This window comes from Dermacentor andersoni, chromosome 1 (genome assembly GCF_023375885.2).
Source record: "Dermacentor andersoni chromosome 1, qqDerAnde1_hic_scaffold, whole genome shotgun sequence".
NCBI lineage: Eukaryota > Metazoa > Arthropoda > Arachnida > Ixodida > Ixodidae > Dermacentor > Dermacentor andersoni.
The window spans coordinates 25,389,604-25,411,395 of record NC_092814.1 but is presented as its reverse complement, the minus strand read 5'-3'; the positions used below and the strand labels follow the sequence as shown (position 1 = coordinate 25,411,395).

Genomic DNA, 21,792 nt, shown 5'->3' with positions numbered 1-21,792 from the left:
CCCGCCTAAATTTTAGCGTTATTATTGTTGATTTTGTTGGGCCAAGAAGATCCCCTCTCATTTAGCAGGATTCCCTCCATGATTGTTGAATTTGTCAGCACGAAATTGCTTCAAAGATTGGCAAAACGAAATGCAGCATCTTTTGTTTCTGCACTTATGTTTTCTTTGAAGCCTAGCGGGTCTAAAGTGAGAGCCAAGGTACGTCATCTCGGCGTAGAGCCGTGTTGTGGGGTTCGTTTTGCAGTTGCCTGTCCTTGTTGGATGTGTTGAGGCGGTGACATCATTACACAAGTGGTCGCTGCGAGCTAAGGCATCACCCCCTGGCCACCAGCTGTTCTCATCCTGCCCAGTGGTTGACAGCGCTGGACAGTCGAGATTTTCCGGGCCATGGAGGCGGTGTTAAGAACGGCCCGATGACGTGCAAGTTTTGCCTGCCAGTTGCGACAGCAGCGGCAACCTTGTCTCGGAACGCCACCGTTACGCTCTAGCCTCGTCGCCATTGTGACTAAACGGGCTCGGCGGACCAACTGTTGTTACTGAGCCTGCGGGAACGTCTACTGAGACCCCTTCCCACGTGCCGACCAAGACGCAAGACAATGGGCTGCCGGCGGGCGCGCTGCGGGGGTCAGCTCGGGGAATAAAAGGCCCCTACGGTGCCTGGTCGTCTCCCCTACGGTGCCTCGTCAACTCGCCTACGGTGCCTGGACGGCCGTTTCCGTCACCTGGGTATCGGGGGAGGACCGAGTGTTTATAAACCGCTGTTGTGCGGCTGCTCAGGATACACTCTCTCAAGCAGTCATGTTAGACTGATGTACGTACTCTCTCAAGCAGTCATGTTAGACTGATGTATTTTCTCTCGCAGTTATGCTAGACTGATGTAGATACTGTAAATAAACCCATATTCCTCGTTCTCGATGAGAAGCAGTCCTTCCCTTCGTCAACGTCCTCAGCGTGGATAAGTTAGACGACGGCATGGGCCAGCTACCTTCTAATTCATGCCGGACTCCAATCTTGACAACGGGTTACGAGCGATGGGATTGAGCCCCCAATCCTGACACTGCATAGCTTCCTCACAGTTGCCACGTTGTTATGAACCAGAGCACAGCGGATACAAATCAGCGCAAAAAAAAACAGACGAGTTAACGGGTGACAATCATATTGCCTATGAGTTTAAGGGTTATTGCAAGGTTTGATGATGGACGCTGACTCGCATTATTTTATTTTCCACCTTACCTAACCCATATCACGGGTATATTGTTCCGAGAATCTCGAGGAAATAATGACGCAATGAATTAATGCAAATAAGGAATTACTCGAGGAAATAATGAAGCCAAAGGAAACGTTAAACGCAGTTGGCGTTTTCTCTGGCCGCAACTCGTTCCACGTGCATGCAGACCAGCTACCCACGAACCGAATCCCTTTCCTAGTCCCTCGATCAGTCTAAACAAAGAAGGTTATCGCTGTATATATGCAAGTGTTTGTGAATTATGTTATGTTGACTCTACTGTTGTGACTATATGTGATAATGTATTTACATGATGTCTGTACCACCCGCAGACTAGACATTGTGTTATTAGGCGAAAGTATCGTTTGTAACTTTGAGGCTTTTATCTACATAACTGTGGAGACATTTACGTTGTATATTGTATGTAGCATGTGTTTCTGACGCCATAGTCTTCCTGTGAAAACATTGCGTGATAAATCCTGGAGCTTGTGTGAAAGGATTATTTGGTATGTAATCTTGAACCCTGTATGCTGTATGATAGAACCATTCAAGAGATAAGGAGTAGCCGGCGCCTTAAATTGTGCGCCGACATCTCCTCATATCATATCAATAAAAAAAAAAGGTTGAACTAACGAAGCAACAGCGATGCGCGTGACCATCGAAAAGACGCTAACAACTGAATGCATCTCGAGTTAATCGCGTGAGCACCGAATCGATGAGGAAACTGGCCTTCCCATCCCAGGAGATGCCGATATACCGCCATCCAAAAGGAATGAAAAGGGCAGCAAAATGCTGACCGCCGAATAGCTGTCAAGTTTCAACATTAATTTGGCAGCGTTTTAGGAATGTGTGTGAGAAGTGGTGGCGTGGGCGGGCAGGAGGGGGGGGGGGGGGGGGGGCATGCGTCTTAATTTCGGGTGGGGAGGGAGGCCGGCCCCCCCCCCCCCCCGGGGCCCCCCCTTGGGTACGTGCCTGCAACAAAGGAAAGGATGAGACCAAGAAATTTCCCGCCGAACGACGGCTATCCATTGCTACCGTTGCTCCCACTGACGAGGCTCTGCGGGGAATGATTAGAACCGTATCGCCGGCACGTTTTCGCCGGTATTTGAGCCCCCCACCATGCAACAATTCTTCGACATTCCTTGAAGCTTTGGCCACCTCAGACATGCGAAGGATGTTGCTTATTTTGCTCTGAAAACGTGAATAAGACAGAGAAGCACGATCAGCGTCGCAGCAAACTACGGCGCGCGGCTGGCTCCTTTCCCGTGTGTTCTGCGTAAGGCCGCCACCAGTGGCGCGTCCATCGCCGCGCACTACGCATATACAGCTCCGGTGTAAAAACACGACAACAGCTAGAACGAAGAATGTGAACAGTGCTTGTTGTGTATTGCTCCATTTGTCCTGTTTTTCTGTAGGCTGATTTGCATCCGCTGTGGATGCAAATGCGGCTGCCAACACCATGGAGCCAAAGCGACGGGAATTAGCTCGGGTGCTCGTGTCTAAATACATGTAAAAGGAAAACTCGTTTTTCTCGGCAACCACTCAACCAAATTTGAGGAGGTTTGTTGCATTTAAGAGAAAAACGTAAAAGCTAGTGACTGCTGGTTTCGAATTTTTGAGTTACATCGTCAATACCTTATTAAAATTGTCAAAGTCGAAAATTTTCAGAGAACGAAACTGTCAAGTGTACAACTCTAAGTCAGCAATGAAGAATGACATCACAATTATGTGAATTGCATCTAATAGTACATTTAAAGCGGACAAAATTGATATGTTACGCAGGAATCTTAAATAACTTAGCAATGTGAAAATACAGCTTTTGCAGACCACTTGTACACAACGTAACGAATTCACGTAGCCTATAAATTGACATATCAGATTTGTCCTCTTTGAATGATTTCACGGATGTTGTTTACAGAACCGCGATATCTGTTCTTGATGCAGATCTATTAATTTGTAAACTTCCTGCTTCTATCTTTTTTAACTGTCGAATTTTTGAAAACCTCTTTTAAAAATTTCACGCCCTAAATCAAAATTCCGCTTCCAACAGTCAGTAGAATTTAGCTTTCTTTCTCAAATGCAACAAATTTCATTAAACTCGGTCCAGAGGTTATCTCAGGAAAACGTTTTTGCGTTTTACATGTATTTGAATAGGCTGCGTCGGAGTTGGGCCCGAGCTAAAGTTTCCTGTTAAAACGTCAGCTAATTGTTCATCATATAGTTTATTACAAAAGATGCGAGAAAACATTGGCGGTCTCACCAGTCGTTTGCTAACATACAGTTGATTTCATCCGGTGAAAAAGCGTATTTATCTTTTTCGTTCGTTCCTTCGTTCTTGTTAGTTGGGCCGTCCTATACCTTGTTTCGTGACACCAACCCCTCGCTAAGGAAGATGAAGCTGATGCTTATCAGAAAAAGTTATTTACAACATTTACAGCGCTAAAGCGGTGCGGAAAGAATCAGATGACATTTCAGCTGGAAAATGCTTTTCTCGCACATGCACAGTACCATTTCTATTTATTTCGCCCAATATTTGGGACATATTAGCCACAACCACATGAAGCCAAGGAAAGCAGAGGGGAAAATATTCGTTCTTTTAATTGAAACATAGAAATTATAAAACTATACGAAAACAACTTGCCGTCGGTGTGAGCCGTGGCACATAGCCAGTCTGGAGAATAATCCAAGAATGGACACACACCCCGTGAGATACCGAATGGTTGAATCAAAGAAAACCAGAAGAATCCGTTTAACGAGATGCGCTGTTCCGTCAAGAAGTCGGTGTGCTTTGAGGATACCTATGAGCCGACATAATATGTTCAATTTTATATAGCAATTTGTTTATTACGCAAAACCGATGGGCGCTTACTGGCACTATTTTGCAGGTCAGTATAAAGGGCTCATACCTTTCGAGGCCGTTTGCTGGTACCATCATTCGGCGCACACGTAAGCTTCCGTATATATGCCAGCAAATATATCAGCCGAGATATCGGCCGCGACCCAGCAGCAGCCACGTCAATCCCGGTAGGATAGGCGCTTCGCTTTAGCAAATTATGCGAGAGTACCACATGACGCGTAAACTGTTAGCACGAAAGAAAGCGACTTCAGCAACGATGCCGTGAAATCATTTACAGCGGCGCGCATCACAGAAGTTGGCAGGGACAACATGGCCACAATTAGTACATGACCGGGGTAGTTGGAGAAGTATGGGAGAGGCCTTTGCCCTGCAGTGGGCATAACCAGGCTGATGATGATGATGCATCACAGAAAGTATTCGCGCCGTGTGAGCAGGCTGAGCGGAGCTCCCCGACTCAGCAGCATGCGCGAGACGTGTCGCCAGCGGCGTCAGTGCGGTAAGCATTGCGGGTGCGCGCAGCTCATATTGCGACAAGCCACATATAAGGAAAAAGGAATAACAAAGCGCAAGAAAGAGCCGCACCCAATATTTGGTTCAGCAAGATGCGCGCGATGCTCGGACAATAGAGCTGTGCACTCGGCTGCTTTCTTGGGCGTTTGTGTACGTGCATGGAAAATAGCCAAATGTTTACCGGGTGCCGTTTTATTGCCGCTGTTAATTCAAATACATATTTTTAATCGCCTGAGACAGATGGAGCGGATCTGTCTTTTCAGGCGCATTACGTCCATGAGAAATCGCAATATTCAGGTAGGCGATTAAAAGGTCACCAATTGGGTTCTAATTGTTCACTTTACGGCCCGTGTTGCAATTGCGAAAATGAGGCTGAGCGGTAGCGAAGACATATCTCCTTAGCAGGAACCACCACTTTGAGATATTAATCCTAACCATCTAATAAAAGAATGCATTGGCGTTTAAGATCGTCCCTGATAGATGGGCGCTTTTGAGAAACTTGACAGGTACGCCAACGTATTTAGTAGCACATTTCAAGGACGAGGATCTCGAATTGGTGCTAGTTTTAAGCTTATTTCTAAGCAGACACGTCTTTAGTATTGTTCGGTTTAATTTAGCAATTGCAACGAGTGCACTCAAGGGAATAATTCAACAAGCCAATTAGTAAATATTTGCTATTGGTTACCTTGACACTGCGATTTCTCAAGCAGGTAATTTCAAGAACAGAGCAGCGCCATGTGTGATCAGCCATTTCTTTTTAGTCCATTCGGTAGAACTGGAAGTAAAATACGTGGTGGTATTGTAGCCGGAAACCATCACACAAAAAATGATAGACGATAAAATTGGTTATAGTTGTCCGCGGCTCCCAAGCCGCCGGACCCGTCGAGTAGACCACAATCGGAGTACACGGAACCAGTTCGAATGCTCAAATTTATTCTGGAGAACCGGTTCATGCAGGGATATTTTCTTGGAAACAGTTTCTATCCAGAGGCCCCCCACACAATATCATTGAAGGCGCGAAGGTTCATGACGTGCGCGGGGCCCTTGCAGCGAAGCCAGCGTAAAGCCCCTCTATTCGATAATCAAGAACGAGAAGAAAGGGGGTGAACCGAGGGGCCCGATTTTTATTAACCATATCAAGAGAAGCCAACAATCAAAGACACAAAGGAAAAGATAGGGGAAATTACTTGTACTCACTAATTGAATTAAAGAAATGATAAATTAATCGCAATGGAAGTGGATGAAAAAGCAACTTGCCGCAGCTGGAGAACCATCACACGTGTTCGCAAAACGAGTGCGATGCTCTCTGTTTTCCTTGGTAACTTTGTTTGTTGGCTTCTCTTGATATGATCTCTTCTAATCAAGGGGCTTGAAGCCAGCGACGTTCGCTGAGCGCGCCGGACGTTCCAAGCATCCAAAAAATGCGGCCACCAGGAGAGACCTCCGCATTCTTTTGGCAAGCAACTGTCACGGATGTTTTCATTCGCCGCAGAAGCATAATTTTGTCGAGGGTCGTTAAAGTGCCGCATAAGTAACCGTCAATGGGTACCGGAAATCGAGCACGACTTCAGCCGGCTGACAAATGTTTCGAGTAACAGTTCATCGAAACGGAAACAGAGAAGAAAACGGCGCCGATCGCGGCGGCGTCTAAAGGAGCGACTGTCTTTGGCTTAGCATTACTCACGGGCGCGCGCTTTCGGTCGCTACTCAAATGGCATTCCATTGCAGAACGCGGCCTCTTGAAGAGACGGCGGCCCGCCCCATCTGCAGTGAGCGCACATTTGTGACGAGTTGTGTCTATAGCCGGAGCAACTTGCTCATAATACGGACCATGTTGCAAGTTGGATATTTGCACGTCAATCGTTATAATCATCGCTCATCATCGGCATGCTGCCTGCTCTATGACACACACACCCAAAAAACAAAAAACAAAAGCCCAGCCTGTAAGTGTCAGCACACCGTCTCAGTGGCAGCCATCCCGCTCCACTTGCCAAAATAGACTTCTTCCTCACCAGTTTGCTCTGTAGTCCATACTGCCTCTGCGCCTGTTATTTTTACATGCCATCCATCGTTGCGCGGTCGTTCAGCCTGACCTTCTTCCATTGTTTTTCAAGTTATAGGTCAACACACGCAAGGACTGCATGCTTCGCCTGCCGCTTGTGCAACAACAATCTTTTTTTTTTTTTTTTTTTTTTTTTTTTTTTACGGCGATGGCTGTTACGAGCTCCCCCAGTTGTTTTCAGAAGCTGAAATAATTTCAGTGAAATCCAACGGTAAGATGCCAAAGACAGGATAAGAGCCAAGACCATGTAAAACTGGCGTCTGTCCACTTCTCCACCGCAGGGAAGCGCCACCTCCACAAACAATGAACTAGGACTTTAGAGCCGTACAAGATGTAGAAACTTACGGGCTGATACCCATTTCTGGGGATTGGCCAAGAATCAGGTGGCCCAAAATAATAAATTACAATATACAACATACGTTCGCATGGGGTGGGCACGTTATCGTCCCTGTGGTATCGTTGAAAACGAGCAAGCAGACGCAGCCGCTCTATCTGCACATGACAGTGGCGATTGCATATCTATTCCGATGTCAAGATCAGATGCAGCGGGGATGCTCCGTGCGCTTGCTCGCGAGCTTCCGTTGGCCTAATGAAATTCGGCAGACGTCACATAGACGCTCATTTGTTCTCTGGATACCTCATCTGAAGCTCCGCCTTCCGCGCGGCTTACAACCGACGGGAGGCACCTCTCCTAGCACGTCTATGGCTGGGAGTAGCTTTTGCGAAAGCCTACTCCTACCTCTTACGGCCACAAGTCCAGAATGTGAAGTTTGCAAACAGACGATAGCGCGCCTTCTGTGCAATTGTGTAAAAAAAATTGTTCCTACGTTATACGACTGTTCCCAAAAGAAGACGTCAGCGAGTCGTGAACATAAGGCGGCCGGCCAATGGCAAACAGGACGCATGCGAACGTCAAGATTTGTGAATTAAAAATGCCACCGTGTAATGAGCAACACAACAGGGCCGCGCTGCAGCAACCAGAACAGCATTGAATCACAGTACCTCGTGCAAGGCGCTGGCGCACACGACGACCGATAGACGTAATTGGCCCACACGGCATCACCGTTAGGGAAAAAAGCAGACGACTCAATTTCACCCGCCCCCGAAGAGTGGCTGGAGCCTGATTCGTATGTGCGTGCACAGGGGCTTCCAGACACTGATTGCCAGGCGCACTGTTTTCTGTCTGCGTTCTCTTCGTCCATTTGTTTGGTTATCATTCCGCTTGGCGCAGCCGGTTTTACAACGCTTCTGCGACCGACGCCTTCTTCGAGGGAAGAAAAGGCAACGCTACCCGTAGTCGCTTTCACCCTGGCTTTCCTGACACTCCACCGAGAGCGAGGTGAAACACGCGAGTACACCATGCGCCTGTGCTTGGGAGCGCGCCGCACCACGACACTCTCCGCGTGCCCGCGTCACGCTGTTTCGTGCTCGTTGAGCGAAATCATGCTCACCTCGCTCATTTGTGGCGCATTTTCTTTTCGCATCAAGGTGACGGTCATTCGACAGGACGAGAGCTGGGGCACAGGCAGAACTCTTTGCAGAGCCAAACTACACAACAGAAAATGTACGTCATAGAAAATTGATTCCTTCTCTGGCGAGAAGGACCGCAACGATATATATATATATATATATATATATATATATATATATATATATATATATATATATATATATATATATATATATATATATATACCCTTCTTTTTTTTAAGCCTGCTTTGTGCGTGTCGGCAGTTTCACGCCTACTTAATTTTAATGAACCTGCTCTGTCTTCATTAAAAGTGCCGGAAAAGCCAAAACAAAGCCTGTTTCAGAAACAGGGCCCGCATTCAAAAGAAGGTTCTTACGCTCTAATTGCTCGTAAGAGCATTTTTCAGCCAATATTGATGCAGAACATTTTATTAGCCAAGGTGGCCGTCCAATGGCAAACAGCACATAGGAACGAAAAGTTTTGTGAATTCGGCCAGGAAACATGGAAAAAGCGCCCGTGGAACTGACGAGCTCTCGAATAAAAGCTAGCGACAGGTTAGTGGCTGCTTTTATTTACGAAACGTTTCAGTTCGTTGCCAACTGCTTAGTGGATTTGTAGAAAAAAATGACGTAAGTGTTCATATGGATCTGAAAGTTATTAGGCACGACTTCCTACCCGCTCTCTCTCTTTCTCTCTCAATAATAAACTATTTCCTCTTGGACGTTGCTAAGCTAACAGTTCGGCGTTGCTTCTCGATATGCATAAGTGCTGAGCAAGACGGGCTGAACTAACAACGCTTCTCGTTCGTAAATGCTAAGAATTTTTGCAAATACGAGCCCAGGGGGCCTTATTTTATAAATGCCGTACCTCACATTTCTTATCAACCAGCCCGCGGACTAAGCGCTCCGTGCGAGCCAATCATCCTTTTTAATGTGCAGCTCCGAAAAGAAAGAAAAATTATTGCATGTTCCATAAACTCTCCTTTGCAAACCAGTGATTTAAAGGAGAATTTCCTTCAGAGCCACAGGACACTAGTCACGACTTGGTAACCTATGCTAAGTTGGCGTTCCATTCCACGGCACTAATGCGGCTTTTCCTCTCTTTAGCCTCAGACGAACTTGGAAAATAACCACCTACCTCGCCCGCATAGTAGTCAAGCCTTCATCATCACTTCTTCAAGTCACCGATCACATCTTGAGCTATGCACTCCATCATTTTTCATTTGTTCAATCACATTTGTCTGATTTCCAGCCCCATGCTGTAATGACCGCTGACCTGCAATAAAATAAATAAATGACGGAGGGTAAACTGAATAGATAACGGAAAAAAAAAATTCGCTGATGGCGCACGCTGCAGAAATCGGTGTTATGCGAAGCACATTTTCGCAGGTACCTGGTTATCCAGCATTTTGCTGGGGTTCGCAAAGCGATACCAGGTAGACTAAAGTAATTATGTAAATTTAGTAGTTGCTAGTGGGGGGGGGGGGGGGGAGGTCGCGAGCATACGCGTGTGCACGACGACGATCACGTTGAAGACGATCGTGCGACGTCAATGATTTGTACGCCGGCCCTTCGACGCGAGCCTACGGCTTGGCGATTGTTGGGCTCTACATGGGTAGTGGACTAGCGTAAAGAAGAAGTAAACGGATTGTGACGTCATCAGCAACTAGCTGTTATACAACTGTACGCACCTATGGCTACGGCAAGAGGCGTACATTAAAACGATGATGTCATTTGCGGCGAATGAATGTGAAAACATGATTAACTTGAGTGATCCTGAAGTCGATACAACGGTTTCTATACAGCGTAAGCTGCCACGAGGGAAGTGCTGGTGAAAGTATAGACCGGTCCCGGAGGCAGTGTAGTCTAACACGGCGCCTCAAAGCGCCAGCTGTCACAGTTAAAAAGACGAGAAACTGGTACGGAGCGAACGCGCTGAGTGTTTTAAAGATCTGGCTGGCTTTGTAATGAATACGTGCGATCGTGGCCTAATGGTTGGAGCAGCGGACTGCTGTGCTCGACCGCAGAGGTTCGATTCCACCATATGCTACACATTACTTTCTTAAAGTGAGGCGAGACAAAAACATACCTACCTACCTACCGCAAAGAATAAAGCAAAGAATGCTTCGCATTACAGTCGTTGGGAAATTATTTCACTGTGGCAAGAGCTGCTGAATGATAGGGAATCCACCAGATTCCACGTCATGATCCGTCAGGGGACGGTGCATACAATAATGTCGGGCGGATGACAACCCTTTCATGAATGTTCCCCCACATTGTGGGTTTCCGCAGGACTGATTTGCCATGAGAACTTTAACAAGTCGCTATGATACATCATGTGGCATGGGCCGCTAAGCGCGCATATAAGAAATTCGGGCGTTGATGAAAAACCGCGTATAGTGTTCGGACACATGCCCAAATGAATGAGAAAGGTCAGCTGCCTTCGGCCCAGCCTGCCCGCCACAGGCGTGCGCTCATTATGGCCACCATTACAGCGCGATCCGGGCTTAGCCAAAGACGCAACAAACTTTGAATCCCTGCCGCCGGGAAAGCCGGCAGGCTCCGCCATGCGAAAAACTGGAATATTCTCATGGCGGGCGCACATCAGCATTGTGTTTTGCGTAGCCATTCTTAAGATGAACAAAACCACCCCGAAAGACGATCCTGCTTGTACCTGGGCCTGGCTAAGTTACTGAGGCTTACAAGCCCTGCGCCTCTAACCGCAATTTCTAGGATATGTTGCCCTGTAATACTATAGGTCCACACAGGCCAAGCGCCTACCCCAGACGAGGCCGGTCATTGTATAAGCATGCAATAGTGCTACTAAGTTATCATCATCATCATCAGCCTGGTTACGCCCACTGCAGGGCAAAGGCCTCTCCCATACTTCTCCAACTGCCCCGGTCATGTACTAATTGTGGCCATGTTGACCCTCCAAACTTCCTGATCTCATCTGCCCACCTAACTTTCTGTCGCCCCCTGCTACGCTTCCCTTCCCTCGGAATCCAGTCCATAACCCTTAATGACCATCGGTTATCTTCCCTCCTCATTACATGTCCTGCCCATGCCCATTTCTTTTTCTTGATTTCAACTAAGATGTCATTAACTCGCGTTTGTTCCCTCACCCAATCTGCTCTTTTCTTATCCCTTAATGTTACACCTATCATTCTTCTTTCCATAGCTCGTTGCGTCGTCCTCAATTTAAGTAGAACCCTTTTCGTAAGCCTCCAGGTTTCTGCCCCGTACGTGAGTACTGGTAAGACACAGCTGTTATAAACTTTTATCTTGAGGGATAATGGCAACCTGCTGTTCATGATCTCAGAATGCCTGCCAAACGCACCCCTGCCCATTCTTATTCTTCTGATTATTTCACTCTCATGATCCGGGTCAGCAGTCACCACCTATCCTAAGTAGATGTATTCCCTTACCACTTCCAGTGCCTCGCTACCTATCGTAAACTGCTGTTCCCTTCCGAGACTGTTTAACATTACTTTAGTTTTCTGCAGATTAATTTTTATTCCCACCCTTCTGCTCTGCCTCTCCAGGTCAGTGAGCATGCATTGCAGTTAGTCCCCTGAGTTACTAAGCAAGGCAATATCACCAGCGAAGCGCAAGTTACTAAGGTATTCTCCATTTACTCTTATCCCCAATTCTTCCCAATCCAGGTCTCTGAATACCTCCTGTAAACATGCTGTGAATAGCATTGGAGAGATCGTATCTCCCTGCCTGACGCCTTTCTTTATAGGGATTTTGTTGCTTTCTTTATGGAGGACTACAGTGGCTGTGGAGCCGCTATAGATATCTTTCAGTATTTTTACGTACGGCTCGTCTACACCCTGATTCCGCAATGCCTCCATGACTGCTGAGGTTTCGACTGAATCAAACGCTTTCTCATAATCAATGAAAGCTATATATAATGGTTGGTTATATTCCGCACATTTCTCTATCACCTGATTGATAGTGTGAATATGATCTACTGTTGAGTACCCTTTACGGAATCCTGCCTGGTCCTTTGGTTGACGGAAGTCTAAGGTGTTCCTGATTCTATTTGCAATTACCTTAGTAAATACTTTGTAGGCAACGGACAGTAAGCTGATCGGTCTATAATTGTTCAAGTCTTTGGCGTCCCCTTTCTTATGGATTAGGATTATGTTAGCGTTCTTCCAAGATTCCGGTACGCTCGAGGTCATGAGGCATTGTGTATACAGGGTGGCCAGTTTTTCTAGAACAATCTGCCCACGGTCCTTCAACAAATCTGCTGTTACCTGATCCTCCCCAGCTGCCTTCCCCCTTTGTATAGCTCCCAAGGCTTTCCTTACTTCTTCCGGCGTTACTTGTGGGATTTCGAATTCCTCTAGACTATTCTCTCTTCCATTATCATCGTGGGTTCCACTCGTACTGTATAAATCTCTACAGAACTCCTCAGCCACTTGAACTATCTCATCCATATTAGTAATGATATTGCCGGCTTTGTCTCTTAACGCATACATCTGATTCTTGCCAATTCCTAGTTTCTTCTTCACTGCTTTTAGGCTTCCTCCGTTCCTGAGAGCTTGTTCAATTCTATCCATATTATACTTCCTTATGTCAGCTGTCTTACGCTTGTTGATTAACTTCGAAAGTTCTGCCAGTTCTATTCTAGCTGTAGGGTTAGAGGCTTTCATACATTGGCGTTTCTTGACAGATCTTTCGTCTCCTGGGATAGCTTACTGGTATCCTGTCTAACAGAGTTACCGCCGACTTCTATTGCACACTCCTTAATGATGCCCACAAGATTGTCGTTCATTGCTTCAACACTAAGGTCCTCTTCCTGAGTTAAAGCCGAATACCTGTTCTGTAGCTTGATCTGGAATTCCTCTATTTTCCCTCTTACCGCTAACTCATTGATCGGCTTCTTATGTACCAGTTTCTTCCGTTCCCTCCTCAAGTCTAGGCTAATTCGAGTTCTTACCATCCTGTGGTCACTACAGCGCACCTTACCGAGCACGTCCACATCTTGTATGATGCCAGGGTTAGCGCAGAATATGAGGTCTATTTCATTTCTAGTCTCGCCGTTCGGGCTCCTCCACGTCCACTTTCGGCTATCCCGCTTGCGGAAGAAGGTATTCATTATCCGCATATTATTCTGTTCCGCAAACTCTACCAATAACTCTCCCCTGCTATTCCGAGTGCCTATGCCGTATTCCCCCACTGCCTTGTCTCCAGCCTGCTTCTTGCCTACCTTGGCATTGAAATCGCCCATCAGTATAGTGTATTTTGTTTTCACTCTACCCATCGCCGATTCCACGTCTTCATAGAAGCTTTCGACTTCCTGGTCATCATGACTGGATGTAGGAGCGTAGACCTGTACAACCTTCATTTTGTACCTCTTATTAAGTTTCAGAACAAGACATGCCACCCTCTCGTTAATGCTATAGAATTCCTGTATGTTACCAGCTATATTCTTATTAATCAGGAATCCGACTCCTAGTTCTCGTCTCTCCGCTAAGCCCCGGTAGCACAGGACGTGCCCGCTTCTGAGCACTGTATATGCTTCTTTTGGCCTCCTAACTTCACTGAGCCCTATTATATCCCATTTACTGCCCTCTAATTCTTCCAATAGCACTGCTAGACTCGCCTCACTAGATAACGTTCTAGCGTTAAACGTTGCCAGGTTCATATTCCAATGGCGGCCTGTCCGGAGCCAGGGATTCTTAGCACCCTCTGCAGCGTCGCAGGTCTGACCGCCGCCGTGGTCAGTTGCTTCGCAGCTGCTGGGGACTGAGGGCCGGGGTTTGATTGTTGTGTTCATATAGCAGGTTGTGGCCAAGTACTGCACCAGGGTGGCCAATCCTGCTCTGGTGAGGGAGTGCGTTACCGGTTCTGGTCACCGGGATCAGGCCACACTCCAGGCCTGTTTATGCAATTTTATCAACACGCGGATTTTTTTTTTTTTAATCCGGTGGAAAATTGCGCGGCACCGGGATTCGAACCACGGACCTCTTGCACGCGAGGCGGGTGTTCTACCTCTACGCCACCGCTGCTTCTACTAAGTTATGAGTTCGCTTTATGGAGGAACAAAGTTAACTTCAGTTGAGCACTATACGACTTTTTCCCATTGTTGTAAAACTATTCACCTTATCTTTTATCAATACATCTAGTTTTGTAGTCAGGGCCAACGTAAACAGCGGTTCATTACCATTAACGACTGCAGCATAGATTTATGCATAGTGAAAGTGTGCGAGAAGACAGTGGTGGCCGCCCTAGAGCCACCCTGTCGTGTTATCTTACGTGCTAGGTATGTACAGCATACGGCGTCATGCGAGGGCAAAGCCCTCTTCGCCAGCTTCTGCATAGAATTTGCAAAAGGTTTCCCCATTCGAAAAAGCACAACAGCATGATTTTTGTTTCTGTATTAAAGGGACTGCCTACTAGGGCACTACACAGTCCCGGGCTGGCCTGAAAGCCCGGGCCAGGCCCGCGGGCCGGGTAAGCAATTCTTGACTCGAGCCCGAGCCAGACTCGAGCCTGGGAGCTTCGAGCCCGCATTAAGCCCGGACATGCTATTTGTAACCCACAAAACTGAATACTATAAAAACTGCAGCCCTATGCAAATTTCAGGTCAGTGTTGTCTGTCGGTTTATGAGAAAGGCGAGGCAGGCAGGCCACGACACAGCAGTGGTACCGTGGACAGATTAGTGTACCTTAGCGGCGCTCTTCGGCTACGGAGAAAATGGTACCGGCGATCAAATGCGCCCACTGTATGCCCCGCTTTTAATGTGATCAGCACAATTTGCCAACTTCAGGAGCTTTCTATCTATCTATCTATCTATCTATCTATCTATCTATCTATCTATCTATCTATCTATCTATCTATCTATATATCTATCTATCTATCTATCTATCTATATCTATCTATCTATCTATCTATCTTACGCCATCTGGCCCAATTGTTGTCTACTAACTTTCTTGAGCCACTATAGGCATGTTATCGAGGTCATGGTACTTCAAGTGGCCGTCATAGTTTCATCGTCGTCATACATTCATGATCACCCCGTTCTAGTCATGTCGTTCTTGTAACGCTGTCGTACCATCGTCATCATCTCAGAAATGTCAGTAAATTTTCGTTATACCCTCATCATCATATCACCTTGGCAGTTCCATCGACTTCATTCCAGCGTCGTCATCAGTTTGTCGTCATCTTTTGTCCTCCTACTGTCGCCGTCCCACCATTTTCGTGATACAGTCGTCGACACGTCACTGTCATCGTACACTTGTCATTCCATCGTCGCCAGGCCACCGTCGTCACGCTGTTGTCATTTCAAAAATTTCATCCAATTGTCGTGCTGTCGTCGTCATAGAGCCTTCGTCGTTCCGCCAACATAGTTTCTCCTTCATTCCGTTACAATTGTGCTATCGTCATTCAATCGTGATTATGTCATCCTCGTCACGGCATTGTAATTGTGTTGTGGTTACTTATCGACATCCCTCCAGAAGCGTCCCTTCAGCATCATCCCATCGTAGTCATGCTGTCGTCTTCATAATGCCTTCGTCGTTCTGTCGACGTCATTCCATCTTCGTAATTCCATCATCGTCACTGCATGCCCCATTGGCGTACGGTCCTCGTCCTACCGTCGTGAGATAACCTTGGCGAGTGGTGGTCATAACAAAGCGGGCCAATCATGGAGACAGTGCATGTCGCATATAGCTGAAGCATTTGTCATTTTAGGAGGACCACTACAGATTACAAATAAAGGCGCCTTAGTCAATACGGTGTGTCGCTACGTGTTCACTACACTGCGTGAATGCTAATCGCATTAACTTCGACAGTCATCTTAAGGTTGGCTCTGCCGGTCTGCCGGACCAAGAAGCTCTGGCCAACATTGTTTCCAGGTTATTAACACCTAGAATTCCTAGAAGTGACCGTGCTCAGGCGCCAGACGAACGACCTGACGTTCGATGGCGGAAGCGGTGCGAGTTTGATAGCGGCCCCGCCTGTCAACAAGGGGAATCGCAATGGGGTGGTTGGGAATGGCGGCAAAGGCAAACTTCAAGAGTTGCTAGACATCACCGAGTCGAATCAAAATTACGAAGGGCTAGAAAGATATTTGCATTGCAATTGCGCTAAAGAGAGTGGAAACTATTTGATTGGTGCGAGACTCGCTGCAAAAAATATATATATATATATTCTCTAGACTGTCTTCAGGTATCCAAGCTGTCCTTCTTATAGCAACCACAAGAGGAATCAATAAGAGGAGTTTCGGTACAGCTGGTTACATTTTTCAAGAGCAGAAGGCGTGCCTAGAGGCAGAGTCGTCTGCAATATTTTGTTGCTGCACAAAAATATGAAGATTTTCGACAGCGATCACTGATGTGTGGCTTTGCACAGCCTGTGCGTGATAATTTTATTGGAAAAACAAAAATTAAATAAAATTGTAACAAGTCCTTGGAGTACTTAAAGTAGTAGCAAATAAATTTTGAGAAGTTCACTCACAATTTCTTTGTGTTAAGGCATAGTGCAACTCGCTACTGGTTTCCATTATTTTTCGTCCTTATTTGTTCCAGGCGAGTCGACTATTGTGCCGTAGTTTATCGCACAATTAGTCCAACTAATTAAATTTACACTGTCAAGTGTCCATTGTTCTTAGGTAAATACTGTAAGCCTACGCGGATGCTGCAAGATTTCTCAGCATTGGTGAGAGGGATGTCAAAAAGAAAGCAGAAAATTGCATTCTCTCGGAGAGTTCTTCTTTTGAATGCGATTTTCACACGTTAAGTGGCTCAACCCTCGTGTTTGCAGCGTTGTATATGTTTTTCTAGCACTAGGTCCGTTCCCTGCGAATTTAAATTAACGAATAAGCAGATCATGTTCCAATCTGACGGGAAAAAACTACCTTGCCAACGCTGTACATACACTGGACTGAAACAAAAGCAGACAGAGTCCAAACTGGCATACATTGCTAAACAAGGATGCCTGAATTGTTGACTGAAAAACTGACACCATTGCAATGAAGCCGAATAAAGCAATAAAAATGACATGTTCCGTGTGAAAATATGATTGCACATAAGCGTTAGCCTTACGAATGACGAATTTCTTTTTAACAAAGAAAGCTGTATATGATGATATTCCTGGAAGCCATTTGACCAGCGAATATTAGCTTACATTCGCGCAAGGATTACTGGCTCAGGTTCCATCACTGTACATCCCAATGAGTATGCAAGATTCAAATGTGAGATGAAATGGCTGGCATGTGTACGGGAGTGTTCACATATGCCTTCGCTATATATAGTATATCGCCGCACAACTGCTTATAAAATGTAGTAGGCCGTTCATATCACACTTTAAAGCACGAGCATCTTCCTCCCTGAATCTTCCTCCCTTATCTTCCTCCCTAAATGCAAGCAGGTGGTGTGCCACTCCCGATGGCTGTCGCCAGCCTGTTCCATACCTACTTTCATAACTGTCCATTGCATGTGTGTGTTAGAATACTAGAATAAAAATCTGTACGTGCTCGGCTAGCAACGAAATCAAATGAAATGTTTGTTTCTCCCACAGTTAAAGTAGCCAGCAAGAGGGGACGTAGGACAAAAAGCTGCTTTGATGCGGCTTGAAGACTGCTCGGCGCCCGTTGATCAGATGGCAGTATCTTCACAATAGCCGAGATCTCGACCTAGCTTGACATAACGCAGGTGTTATAGGCTCATGGGCTAATGGGTCTAACAGAACCAGTCCGCGCCGGGCCGGAATCTTTCAGGCCTGGGTTGAGTACAGGCCAGGTTTAAAATCATCGGGCCGGGCTCGCACGGGCTAATGCATGGTACTGTGCTCGGGTCGGGCCCGGGTCTGAAAAACCGGCCCGTGCAATGCTCTACTGTCTACCGTTCTTCAAGGACTTCCTATATTGTAGCGCAATGGAAAGCCTACGATTCCAAGTGGCTAAGATGCAGTGGTCGCTTCGGAAAGCGAGTAGAAATATTTAAAGCACAAATTTTCGATCTGGGCAGTCTTTTTTTTAACTGTGTACGGGCGCCCGCAACCCTGATTACTGAACGTGATGATGGCACTGCCGTGCCGGTAAAACTGAGAAAGAAGTTAAAGCGCAAAGGTTTCCGCTGGAATGGCTACTTTGTGTTAAAAACTGACCCTAATAGCCATCTTCTGTACGTAATCGGTTGCAGAAGTCATAGGCTTTTGCTTTCTTGGTCTGTCTCTTCTTAGTAGTCTCGTCTTTCTGCTGGCGCCGCTGATTAAATCCAAGTTATCTATCAGCAGAAAGCATAATCGCAGGCACATCGTGGTATGAAATGCGCACGCAGTGTTGTGGCAACGTCGGCACGCCTTAAAAGCGCAAAGCATTTTCGACATCCTGAATACGACAACGACCAACGCGACTCGCTTTGATTCTTCGCACTAACCCTAAGCTACCGGCGTGCATGGCAAGTATGAAACAAGTGTCTTCGGGTTTGCAAGCTTCTTTAAAGTCCCGAGGTTCCGCACCAGCTTCGTGGCGCGCTGGCCAGGTGTGCGGCGGCACACGAGGCGGAACAAAACCCCCCCAGGCACGTCCGTCCTTCGAATGCGTTTCGGGAGGGCGTGCTCACGTCCAAGCCATTCTGTCGGCGCCCAACAAGCTACGCTCGGCACGACCGACCGTGTTCCGCACAAGACCCGCGCCGCGGCGCTAGCAAAAAGAGAGACGCGCCCGCGATTCTCAAGCACGGCGCCGGCCTTCGTGTTGGAACCGAGGCCAAACTCGTATGCGCGCGCGGCTGAACCTGGGCTCGCGCACAGCACGCTTGGCGACGTCACGGCAAGCGCTCGCTTGCAAATGCTCCCGAAGCCATGGCATCACGGTCATTCGCGTAAAGACTAGGGCTCGTATTCACAAAATTATTGCGCTGTTCGTAAGAGCCAGCGAATCAGGACGCTGGACATAACACTGGTGAAGGTAGCCTATGCGAAAATCTTTGCGAATTCGGACTGAGGTTGTCACACGCGAAGACACCGGCTACGAAACAAGCCACTTTTTCATTTCCGCCATGCCACTATAAACCGTTGTGAAGCGGCTTGATCGGTCTGCAATTTGCCGGTCTATCCGGCACAGTTGTGAGGCGTACGGTCTACAGGGATGCGATCGGCTAGTTGCATGGATGGCGCGGACAATGGAAAAATGAGAAAATTCAGCTTTGCCATTGTACTGGATTTACTATTAGACGTACGAGGGGATTTTGGCTCGCTTAGCGGTAAAAATGCGATTTCAGGGGATGCCGGCCTTTCTAGCGAATTTTGTAGGATTTCTAGAGAATAACGGCGCTGACACCAGGAAGCGAACCATCCTGACATTTGCAGTGGATTTCAAATAGAACGAATAACGGCCGTTTGAGCACACAAGTGAACCTGCAAAGAGCCGCAATGCCTTACAACAGCCGTGTAAAGTCAGTAAGCGTTAGTCAGGTAGCGTTCGGACAGGGGTAACTTAAACATCACAAGTTCGCACTGATAGCAAATTCTTTCAGGTTCAAGTCATAACGGGAGTTTAGAAGGCCGATCTTTATGTGACAAAGCACACAATGACTGCAGGGTTGCAATAATCGCCGACGCTCGTTCTCGGTCATCAGCGTTGAAATAATGTGCTCTGAGTTTCGAGGCTTTCATGCTCTTTACTATAAGTGTAATGAAAAATAGACGTGTGCACATTTATTCCAATGGGATGTCGTATGGCCTAACCGCAGGAGTACGCATGTTTAATTTTTGTCTGAAAACAATGTAACAAACAACAGCTATTATTTCTATTCACTGTTGTTAGTTCCTCGTTGAGGTCTAGTAAATAGGAAAAACCATTACTTTTCTGATCATCTCTAGAGGCGTACACAGCTAGAGTGCGGGGGCAATCCTTCAACTGCGTTTCTTGAATTACGGTTAGTGAACACTGCAGTTCTCCGCACTGGAATCGGCGAGCTAGCGTGTTGCTGAAATAAAGCATCGCTTCGCGCCCATCTATCCGAAGCCAGGTAGGTGATAAACGACATTGCTGCGCGCCACCATTGCGAAGTCCTGATAGTGAGGACAAAATCGCGGGTTCGAATTCCGGCCGCATTTTTACGAGCGCCAAACGGAAAGAACATGTAGACGCGGGTAGAACACCACCAGTGAGTCGAGATTATCCTCCACTCGGGTCTCCTTCACAACCCGCTTTGTAAATTCAGCCCGCAAATACCCATTAGCAGTGAGCAACGCGCCGCGTGGGCGCACAGTTGATCGTTCAAGCGCTCATCGGCCACACGTGACCCGAGGCTGTCTGTCAACAACGCATGCTGCTCCGCGCTGACCCGCTCAACGAGCACAAAAGCACGCGCGAGCAGTAGGCGACATGCACGCAGCAACAATGTTCTAGGCCCACGTGCAGTGCCTTCAACTTGCGCGTGCCGCCGTAAAAAATAAAGACGCTCCTGTCTCTCAGCATGCCTGCGCGGCTGACGGACCACGAGTGCATGCGCGCCCAGGAATACGCAGCGCAGCTCAGACCGGGCCGGACAGCGTAGGGGCACTCGCTGTCCGGCCGCATTCCAGCTCGCACGTGCGCTACTCACAGCCTGCGGGCGTCCTGAGGCAGCGGGCGCGGCACAGCGCGCAAGCCTCGGTGGCTGCAGTCCAGCGTGAGTCCCGTGCATCGGCACGGATCCGGGCAGCGCGACAGCTGCGGCTCCTCGGCGGCGCTGCTCGCGAAGAACAGGCACAGCAGCAGCAGCGCGGCCGCCATGCGGGCTGCTCAGGCGGCGGCCACCATGCTCCGAGCCTCGACAAGCACTCCCGTCCGGTTCGCGGCACCTAGCGCCGCTCGCCGGTGTCGCGCGCGGCGGTCGCTGCGGGGCGCCTCCGGAGCGCCCTCTTGCCGGGGGAGAGGACCACTCGCGAGCAGGGGGAGCCGCCGCGGTCGATTCGCCGCTGCAAGCGGCATTTGGGAGCACTTAGCTGAACCCAGGGTTTCTGGAATCAGCTTGTGTTTGGTTTGTCGAACGGCTGGGAATCTGGAATCGTGCAACTGATCATTGCGTTCGATGTCGTACGAAGTCCTCCCGCTATGGTGGGCGGAAGGTCACGGAAAGCTTTCCTTACTAGGCGACGCTGAGACAATCCTTCTGTGGAATGACGAGGCCCGGACATTAAGGACGGTCATAAGCATGTTTCCGCGAAGACAGAAAGCGGTGTCAAGGCGGAACTATTCGATGTTGCTTTCGTCTGTCTGTCTGTCTGTCTGTCTGTCTGTCTGTCTGTCTGTCTGTCTGTCTGTCTGTCTGTCTGTCTGTCTGTCTGTCTGTCGGTATATAGGTGTTTAGGGATAATAAGTTCAGTATCCGAGTCTGATTCTTCAGGTCTATTGAACAGCCCACTGTATCTACGTCATTGCTGTCGCTTTAAATGTTGGGTAATCTCCCGTTGTGTAATTGCACTATGAAGATGTCGTGGTACCATGCAACAATCACTCTTTCAATTTCATGGACATAAATGTTAAGGATCGTGGTATAACGGCGACTGACACTATTCACACCGTAGCATATACAGGCCAGCAGCAAATAAGGGAATGAAAAATGAAAGCGCGCATCAAAATTAAGTACTAAAGCGCCATTACACTGGAATATTAGGCGTAGAAGAGGCGCACGATAACATAAACATACCAAACATTGAAA

General features: G+C 47.6%; 1 protein-coding gene across 1 annotated transcript in view; it reads right to left on the bottom strand.

Annotated features, from left to right (window-relative positions):
- The window catches only part of sli (slit guidance ligand), a 434,906-nt gene extending 413,992 nt beyond the window's left edge, over nucleotides 1-20,914 (bottom strand). Inside the window, exon 1 of the mRNA XM_050192987.2 lies at nucleotides 20,695-20,914. Within this exon, the coding sequence (XP_050048944.1) occupies nucleotides 20,695-20,864 (170 nt within the window). The 5' untranslated portion in view covers nucleotides 20,865-20,914. The remainder of the gene's footprint in view (nucleotides 1-20,694) is intronic.
- Between the last annotated feature and the right edge of the window lie 878 nt (nucleotides 20,915-21,792).